General features: G+C 47.0%; 1 protein-coding gene across 1 annotated transcript in view; it reads left to right on the top strand.

The window, feature by feature from the left end:
- Nucleotides 1-311: 311 nt before the first annotated feature.
- Nucleotides 312-10,261, top strand: part of LOC107113418 (solute carrier organic anion transporter family member 1A4-like) — a gene marked incomplete at its 3' end in the record, with an annotated part of 31,015 nt that continues 21,065 nt past the window's right edge. The window contains exons 1-2 of the mRNA XM_015414743.1: nucleotides 312-347; nucleotides 5,294-5,404. Coding sequence (XP_015270229.1) covers nucleotides 312-347; nucleotides 5,294-5,404 — 147 coding nt within the window. The remainder of the gene's footprint in view (nucleotides 348-5,293; nucleotides 5,405-10,261) is intronic.

The raw sequence follows: 10,261 nt of genomic DNA, 5'->3' as shown, positions 1-10,261 counted from the left end.
CGATTTTAGTGCAGAATCGCTTGGAAGACACCGCGATGAACATGGATTGCAGAAAGGGCCAGAGGGAGCTGTTGGACATCATGCTCACCGCAGTGCCCATCTGTATCCCTTAACGGCCACAGGGCTGGTGATGCTTGGGTCCTATTAGGAGTTAATTACTTGTGGACTGGCCCGAAATCAAGGTAATCAAAGACCTGCAAGGATTAACATTGCTTAGGGAATTAGGGATCCGGTCTTACACGGGCTCAGCCGGAAAAGCCGAGAGATCAGGGAACACAGACAGGTAGCGTACGGTCCGATCTGGGTCCGAGATGGAGACCGAAGCCCCCGTGAGCGATGGCATCAAGGTGGGTGATCCATCCGCATAGAATTGCACTCAGGCAATGGTCTGGCTGACCCTGAAGGAGAACTTTAAACGCATCCCCTGCAGGGACAGAGCAGTTTGCTGGCTTTGGCTTCATTTGGCTCCACTTCTCTCCTTTCCTCTTTCTCAGCAAGCTGCTGATGAATAAAACAAAAAAGTTTCACAGACTTCTTACAAAATGGTACATTCAAGGCTGTTCTCTCCCCCTCCCCCTGCTCCTGCTTTGCCCTGATTTTGCCTCTCTGTTGAAAGACCTTCCAGGACTCGAGATCGCTGTGCTTTTATCCCAGAGAAAACTCCAGGATGTGTTAGATTTGAGGAGAAAGGCCAGTTCGTGTCCCTTTAACGGGACCACCAAGGTATGGATAGGAAGGTGGGAGGCTGTGGGGAGATCAGAGCGAAGAGCACAGGAATCAGGACTTCTCCTGTTGGAGTAGGGAAGGGATGGAGCGGATCTGTCTTACAAAAAAATGCCAAATTTTTCAGTAGGGTGTGCAGAACTGTTGCTGTTTCAGAGTCATCTTGTTGCCCAGCGAGCTAGAAATTCATTTTATTTTTTTTTTAAGTTGGGAATGATTCAGACTTCAGGACCGACCAGCCTCTGTGGCTACCTGAGCCTGCAAGGCTGCATGCATGCTATTGATGTTGATCCTGGAATGTGGTTTTCTAAAGTTGAAGCGGATGATATAATGATGAAATGGTAGCAAAGTACGAGGATTACAAATGCAGCTTTGTTTATCAGATGGCCCTGTGGGAAAAGGCAAAATTGCATAAGCACTTCTTTAGAGAGGGGAAAAAACCTGATGCCGTTTATACAGAGTTGGCTGAGACAGAATTCTCAGGATGTGAGTGAAATATATTTTACCAAACAGTGAACCTGCAGGGTATATCCCCCTGTATCCCTTTCCTCACACTATTTCCTTCTTCCCCTCCTCCTGGCAGCTCCCATGTCCTCTCCCCTTCCCCTGCTTCCTTCTTTCTGCTCACCAACCAGCCTTTCTTTTATTTGGCTCCCCCAAGTCTTCCTCTTAACTATTTATCTTCATTTACACCCCACCTTACTCCCCATTTGGGGACCCAAAGCAATTTACATCATTGCCATCTCCACCATTTTGTCTTCTCAACAACTCTGTGAGGCAGATTAGGCCAAGAGAAAGTGACTGTTCCAAGGGCACACAGTAAGCTTCCATGAAAGAGTGGGGATTTGAACCCGGGTCTCCTAGTTCCTTGTCTGACATTCTAACCACTACACCATGCAGGCTCTCAACTTTTTTTCCCTTTCCTGCCCCTGGCAGCTTCTCCCTGGAAAAAGCCTGGCAAGTCACTAATATTGTGTGGTAGCAATTGGCTAAAATAGACCTGGAAAGAGCCTTCCTTCCTGTTTTTTACTAACAGAAACCAAGGGTTGAAGGATAACAATATTGTGGTTGCTTAGCAACCCCCACAATGGCCACTGAAATCTCAGAAGCAGCATTTTGGGGGACATTTCAGGTTGCCACAAGGATGGAGAGTCAGACTTCTGTTTCCAGAAGACTTTTCCACAAGGGGTGTTTTGAGGTGGAATCTAACCCAGGATGTAGATTTGAGGATACCTTTTCACTCACTAGCAAAATGTTGATTAGAGAGTAGTGTGTGGACATATGGGGAAGGGTTTTTTTTTTTTTTGTAAAATACAGGGACTCCTTGGGAGTGCATACAGCTGGATTGTACACCCCTGTGAAGACCAGGCCATTCAGAGTCCATGTAGACAATTGGTGGAAGACCAGTCAATCAACCTTCAGTATGTCTTGTTGCTAAATAGCAGCTCCAATTGGCCCTGATTCCAGGCCCGTAGCTACAGTGGGGCATTTTGGGGCCCTGCCCCCTTAATTAAAAGCCCCGCCCCACAAGTAGCCTTGCCAGAAACCTTATTTTTGTGGGATAGTATGTGTTTGTTTGTTTGTGTGTGTGTGTAGAAACTTTATTTTGAGGAAAGACACCCCCCCGGCAGTGGCAGTGTGGGTTTCCCTCGGGTTTCCCTCTCCTTCCCACGGTGGAATTTTAGAGGGGCATCATGGGGCCTGGGAAAAGATAGCTCAGAAGGCATTTAAATGCCTTTTGTGTTTCCTTCCACAGGACAAGAAAGCTTAGAAGGGCACTCAAGAGTGGCATCTTCAATACATCTCCAACAATCCCTCTTTTAGCTAGCCCAGTCCTGCTGTAGACCACCTAGGCCTTTGGGAAACATGCAAATCAATTTGGCATACAGGCGGTATACAGCAGGACTGGGCAAGCAGGAAGGGGATTGTCGGAGAGGTATTGAATAACCGCAATGTGCCTATGTTACCCGGAAGTGACATAGGGACATCGGGGACATCAGAGGCGATGCTCTGGTTTGTGGGCAAAACCTCTATGGTAGAATTAGCGTCTACCATAGAGTTTTGTCAAAAAACCCCATCGTTGTCCCCCATGTCACCGACATGCTTATGTCACTTCCAGGTGAAGTAGGCATGTTGCGTTTATTTCTGGCTTCTTGCCTGTGTGTGTGGGGTAATAGGGGGCGGACAGGAACTCTCAAAACCAGGGGACCCCCACCCTCACTGGGGGGGGGGTCTGGCATCCCTAATTTACTCCAGCATCCTGTCTCACACAGTTTATCTATCTATCTATCTATCTATCTATCTATCTATCTATCTATCTATCTATCTATCTATCTATCTATCTATCTATCATCTATCTATCTATCTATCTATTTATTGTTAGATTTGTACCCCGCCTTCCCCGCAGAGCAGGCTCAGGGCAGCCCACAGTGACCAACCAGTTTCTCTGGACAGCCAACAATGGGGCATAGAGGCTGAGGCCTTCCACTGATGTTGCCTCCTGGCTCTGGGATTCAGAGGATTAGTGCCTCTGGATGTGGAGGTTCCCCTCAGGCACCGTGGGTGGTAGCCATTGGTAGACTTATTCTCCACAAATCTATCAAATCCCCTTTTAAAGCTGTTTCTTCCTGTGGCCGTCACGACATCCTCTGGCAGTGAATTCCACATTTGAATCACACTCTGTGTAAAGCAATGTTTCCTTTTGCCCTTCCTGAGCCTACTGCCCATCAGCTTCATTGAATGCCCTCGAGTTGTAGTACTTTGAGAGAGGGAAGAAAATGCCTTTGTCAACTCTCTCCACCCCGAGCATAATTTTATAAACCTCTAATTTTATAAAAAGACCCTTAGCGGTCTTTTTTCTAGACCAAAAAGTCCCAGACTCTTCAGCCTTTCCTCAGAGGGAAGGTGCTTCAACCCCCTCATCATCTTGGTTGCCCTCCTCTGTTCTTTTTCCAGCTCTGCAGAGTTCTTCTTTAGATACAATGGCCAGAAGTATACTCAGTATTCCAAATGAGGTCACAAATGAGGGGAGTGGTGGCACAGTGGATTTATCCTCTGGTTACAAGTAACATCTGAGCTGAACAGGACCGCTGTCAGTACTAGCCCCGCGCTGGTGTGAGCTGCCAGCCTTGTCCCCAGCTCGACGTCCACCCAGCGTTTCGAAAGCTTCGGCGAGTAGATAAAATGGGTACCACTCCTTAGAGAGGGTGGGCACACCAAAACCCCCCGTGGGGGAGGTGTTAGCTGGTGAATGGAAGGTTCGGCTCGCAAGATCAAAAGCCTAGAAGATCTCTTCGGCACCAAGAAGCCTGTAATGGGCTGTTCCGGCCAGGCGGTGGCAGTATGGAGCTGCAACCCGAAGAGTCCTGGAGAGGAAGAGCTGACGTCATCCAGCCAAGCCAAGCCGAGTGGGAAAAATGCTGTCCGGATCACGTCTGACTTGCAACTGAACAAATCCCTGTTGGTTGCAAAACGTGTGCTATGTAAAGATTATATGTGTTGTCCTCCATTACCCCTATAAAGCATTGTTAGTCCCATGTGAAATGAGTAACTGTAAATCGCTCAGAGCCAGCAGCTCTGCAAGGATTGAGCGATCAATAAATTGAAAGATTATTATTATTATTATTATTAGGACCCAATGGCAAAAAAGGATAGAGGACAAATTCATGTTTATGCCTCTATACGTTCACTTTTGGGCCGTGGTGGCAGAAGCTAAGACACTGAGCTGCAGATTGGAAGATCGGTAGTTCAGCAGTTTGAGACCCAAGTGCCGCGTGACGGAGTGAGCTCCCGTCTCTGGCCCCGGCTCCTGCCAACCTAGCAGTTCGAAAGCAAGACTTTGCAAGTAGATAAATCGGTACTGCTTTGGTGGGAAGGTAACAGCATTCCGTGCGCCTCAGTATCTAGTCATGCCGGCCACATGACCATGGAGAAGTCTTTGGAAACAAAAATGAACACCGCGCCCTAGAGTTGGCACAATGCACAATGCGGGACATTCCCTTTCTCTGTGTAGTAGTGCAGGAAGGTTTCCTTGGGTGAGGGGTATAAGCCCTGAGAATTTCATCTTAATTGTGGGAGGAGTTACAAGTTGGATTATATTTCCCAGTTAATCACAGCTAGGCAACTGCCAAACCGATCCACCATTCTGAATTGGGGCTATCACAACATCAAAGAAGCTGAGCAAAATTGACTAAGGTGAACCCGAATGCAATTTCTGCGCAAATCCCAAATGGAATGCTTTTGTCTGTTTTCACTGCTTTGCCGATGCATATAGGAACATTTGCACGAAAGCATAATGCCTGCTTAGCAATTTTCAAAGTTGGTGGTGGGGAAAAGTGCCTTCAAGTCACAGCTGACCTATGGCGATCACATGGGGATTTCAAGGCGAGAGATGTTCGGAGATGGTTGGCCATGGCCGGGCTCCACGCAGCGACCCTGGACTTCCTTGGTGGTCTCCCATCCGAATAATAACCAGGGCTGACTGTGCTTAGCTTCCGAGATCTGACGAGATCATGCTAGCCCGGGTTAGCTTCATTATTATCGACATGTTGGTTTTCTTTTTTCAAAAAAGGCTGGCGAGACTAATACCGAAAACCACAAGGACGATTCCATGGCCCATTCAAAGAGCAAGACGGAAGGCACGAGGAAGCTCACTGATATCTTTCGTATCTCCAAACTGAAGGTATTGCGATTCTAATTTGAATTCTCTGGTCAATTAAAAAAAAGTAACTGATTGTGTGGATGTCCCTTAGGGTTGCCGGGTCCCCCCCCCTGGCCACCAGCAGGGTGTGTGGGGGGTAGGGTTGCCAAATCCAGGTTGGGAAATCCCTGGAGATCTTGGGATGGAGCCTGGGGAGGACAGGGACCTCAGTGAGGTACAATGCCTCCAAGGGATATTGACACTGGTTACCAGAATATATTGGATATTGTAACTCCACATGCAAGAGGATCTGGGAGGGAAAGGGTTAAGAGAATCCTCTCGGGTACACTTGGCCCCACCCTCTTATCGGTTAGATGTTGAGCCTCTTTGACCATTGCTTGACTTCTGTCCCTTTTTGCCACATGATCTTTCTTGGACTTTAAAAAACACACAATATTCTAAGGTGAGTGCTATAGTGCTAAACCATCATTGCTCTGAAGTGCTATAGCGGCACCATGGAGATGCATTGACTCCATTAAGTCGAGGCATCTCAGTGGTGCCACTTTAGCACTGAAGTGCTATATTGATTTAGCGCCATAGCGCTCACTTTAGAACCAGGTCTTTTTTTGGGGGGGAGCAAAGAGATGCCGGAACTCTCAAGAAGGAAATGAAGTTTTCAGTCTGTATACTGAAAACTCACGAACTTTTAAACATTTTAAAAAGAATTTTGTTGAAGAGGTTCCGGAACTTCGTTCCAGTGTGTTCCCCCAGGAAAAAAGCCCTGCTTAGAACGTTTTTTTAAAAAAAGTCTGAGGAAGATCGCATGATGAAAAAGGGTGGTGGTGGGGAGGAAAGCGGCGCTGTTTGAAACCATCATTGCACTTCAGAGATGGCTCATTAACGGAAGGAAATTCGCTGTACGAAACCCCCATCCTTGTACTGCTTTATTCAAAATCAGGCCAACAATGAATACTGTCCATTTTAGAATGGTAATGTGAAAAGGGCCTTAGGCTTAGAATGGGGTAACTCTGCTTAGGATAGCACTGTCAATGCATCAGGTATTTAACCACCATCACCGCAGACTCCAAGATCAAATCAATTCTTTTGGGGAAAAGAGGTACTGCTGCCAAAACTGGTGAACACTGGCTGGAAACACGACACCTGTTAACTCCACAATGACTTCCTTAATGCTTTATTTCCAAGCAGCGGCTTGAGTTACTAATGCTGGGGAAGTATTTTAAGCTGACTCAGAGGGCTTCTTGTTTTTTAACCCAAGCCGAACAAAAAAATAGATGGTTACGGATGCTTCCGTACAGGGATGATTCTCTACTGTGCTCTCATGGCTGGTACAAATGCAGAGAGTTCCGCAGTGGCGATGGGACCTCCACATAAGGGCATTCTCCATGTTTTCCCTCCACCCGACCCCCACCGCTCTATCGCCAAAGTGCTTTTTACCATCTTTTTCGTTTAAAACAGAAAAACAGTAGGAGTACATAAGAACACAAGAGAAGCCATGTTGGATCAGGCCAATGGCTCATCCAGTCCAACACTCTGTGTCACACAGTGGTCAAAACCCAGATGCCATCAGGAGGTCCACCAGTGGGGCCAGAACTCCAGAAGCCCTACCACTGTTGCCCCCCCCAAGCACCCAGAATACTGCCCCAGACATAGTGGTCCATCGATACCTTGTGGCTAATAGCCAGCCATGGACCTCTGCTCCATATGTTTATCCAATCCCCTCTTGAAGCTGTCTGTGCTTATAGCTGCCACCATGTGGCAGTGAATTCCGCATGTTAATTACTCTTTTGGGGGAAGAAGGACTTCCTTTGATCTGTTCTAAGCCTACTGCTCATCAATTTCATTGAGTGCCCATGGGTTCTTGTATTGTGAGAAAGGAGGAAAAGTACTTTTTCCAGGGCTCTTTTTGCAGCAGGAACTCCTTTGCATATTAGGCGACACACCCCTAATACAGCCAATCCTCCAAGAGCTTACAGAGCTTTTCTTACAGGGGCTACTGTAAACTCTTGAAGGATCGGCTACATTAGGGGGGGTGTCGCCTAATATGCAAAGGAGTCCCTGCTACCAAAAGAGCTTTCTCTACCTTCTCTATCCCATGCATAGTTTTGTAACCTCGATCATGTCACCAGTGCTCCCTCTAAGCTGTGGAGTCCTGTGAGCAGAAATTCTACTTTGTGATCTACTGGCATTCAAGTTGTGAGCTAGCTCACACTAGCTCAGCTTAGAGGGAACACTGCATATCACCCCTCGATCATCGTTCCTCCAAGCGAAAGAGCCCTAACCTCTTTAACCTTCTACTCCCTTAATCATTTTAGTTGCCCTTTTCTGCACTTGTACTACCATTTTAAAAGAAAACCAAAAATACCCCACTGGTAGCCAGAGGCGGGATGGTGGGTGCCGGGGGAATGAAAAGAAAATGGCACTGGAAGTAGGCGTGGAAGTGTAAAACTCTGCAACCACACCTGCTTTGACGACAATCTTCCCGGAAAGAACAGACCAAAGCAGGTTTTGCCATGTGACCGGGGCCTAGGGTTGCAAATCCTGGGCTGGCAAATATGAGGAGCTTTCGGTGTCAGGCCTTAGAAATCAGCGGCACTGATTCTGCACTTACTCTATGGCATGTTTGTTCCATGGTAAGAAACATAGGGATTAGGGGGATTCCTAGAGTGTCCTATGGGCTGTGTAACATCACTTCCTGGTTTTCAGAGGGGAAAGTCACCTGGAAGTGACATCACCGCATCAGTAATACTGTCCCCCTGCCAACCCTAGAGTTACCATTTACCAGGTGGTGGCAAAAGCAGGAGATGACCTGCCACCACCTGGTAAATGGTAACTCTAGGGTTTAATCTACCCAGCAACAGACTCCAGTTTCCTTAAGGGGGCAAACTCCTAAAATTCAACAATGAAAGAACCTATAGCTATTAACAACAACCTCAGAGCCAGTTTGGTGTAGTGGTTAAGAGCGGCGGACTCTAATCTGGAGAATCGGGTTTGATTCCCCACTCCACATGCAGCCAGCTGGGTGACCTTGGGGCAGTCACAGTTCTCTCAGAGCTCTCTCAGCCCCACCTACTTCACAGAGTGTCTATTGTGGGGAGAGGAAGGAGACCGTAAGCCGCTCTGAGACTCTGAGTGAAGGGCAGGGTATAAATCCAACTCTCCTCCTCCTCCTTTCCAAATTAGTTTCCACCACAAGCTAATTGGGGGGGGGGATTTTGAATTTATAGCCTTATGAATGTTCCAGAATGTATTATGCAGACATCCTGGCTGTCAGTTGAATGCCTACTGGCTTTCTCTGCCTTCCCCCTCCGGCTGAAAAAAATACCTGAGAAAAGGGGGGTGGGGGGATAAACAGTTGATCAGGTTTCTTGAAAGGAATCATATTGCTTTTAAAGATTATCTATATTTTTTGTTTTCCCTGCAAGCAGGAGTAGGAAACTATCATGATCAAGGGAGGTCAGGGAACAACAGCACCATTAATTTTGTGCAAGGTACCAGTTTAACGATCTGTCCATGGTCTGCGGGTGGAACTAATGGGATTAAAGTTAATTTGTGCTAGATTTTCCTGCCCTCTTTATATGGGATTTAATCTGAGATTGGTGTTTTGTAACTTTGTTTCTGCTATATCCAGGTGAGTTTTCCTGTTACACAAGAGTAGCAGGGAAACCATTCTGGGAGGGCAGGGAGAGGGGCAACACACACATACACACAAAAATACTGATTGTGAACCAACTAAGGAATTTTTCCCAGCTTGGGATGGGGCGTGGTGTTGTAAGAGTTTTGAGCAGGTTGCCGGAATTTTTTTTTTTTTTTTACAATGAAGCCATATTCTATAAAAAGATACAGTCAACGATATTATTTCCCACAGTGTGCACACTAGAATTGTCTAACCAATGACCCCCAACATGGTGCTCATGAACACCACATGGTGCTTCCAGTTCTCAGCTGGCAACCCCTGGGATCCTTGAGGGGTGGGATACTGTGAAAACTGGTGTCCCATGATGCCTTGATTTCATTTCTGGTTGCATATTTGGAACTGACCACAGAAGCAGCGATGCTCTAGGAATTTCCCAAATCCCTATGGTTTTTACCATAGAGATTTGGGGAATTCCTAGAGCATTGCACAATGCTGTGGCATCACAGGTATGCGTAGGGGTTGCTAACCTCCAGGTGGTAGCTGCAGATGTCCTGAGATTACAATTGAGTTCAGTTCACCTGGAGAAAACGGCCAGTTTGGAAGGTGGACTCTATGCCATTATACCCTGCTGAGGTCCCTCCCCAAGCCCCATCCTCTCCAGGTTCCACCACCCAAATCTCAGAATAGCTGAGGAGGCATGTGTTCATGGGGAGCACATATGTGGCTTGGAACCTCCTAACATTTTGTAGAGCTTTCCAATATTTTGTGATTGGACCCATGTCAGCCATTTTGTTGTGGTACTCGCTACATGTTCTCGACATTCCCAAAAATGCTCACTCTTTCAGCAAGGTTGGAGACTTCTGGTTTAACCTACACACAAAGGAACCATCCCAAGCTCTCCATTTAGGGTTGCCAGGTCCTCCCTGGCGATGGGAGGGGTAGGGTTGCCAGATCCAGGTTGGGAAACTCCTAGAAATTTGCGGATGGAGCCTGAGGAGGGCAGGGACCTCAATGTGGTCCACCCTCCAAAGCAGCCATTTTCTCCAGGGGAATGGATCTCTGTGTCAGACTCTTGAACAAACTGACTCCCAACAACACTCTCTTGGCAGTGATTTGTTTATTGAGAGATAAAGATGTTTCAGGCTAAGATGATCTGTGTCAGAACTGAAAAGTATGCATACGGAGAGTGATTTCAGCTAAGCATACCTTTATTTAGTCAGGAACAAAGACACCTTGGCCGGCTC

The sequence above is a fragment of the Gekko japonicus genome, unplaced genomic scaffold, assembly GCF_001447785.1.
Source record: "Gekko japonicus isolate JY-2015 unplaced genomic scaffold, Gekko_japonicus_V1.1 scaffold1532, whole genome shotgun sequence".
NCBI lineage: Eukaryota > Metazoa > Chordata > Lepidosauria > Squamata > Gekkonidae > Gekko > Gekko japonicus.
The sequence above is the reverse complement of the archived record's forward strand: the minus strand, read 5'-3'. Positions and strand labels throughout refer to the sequence as shown.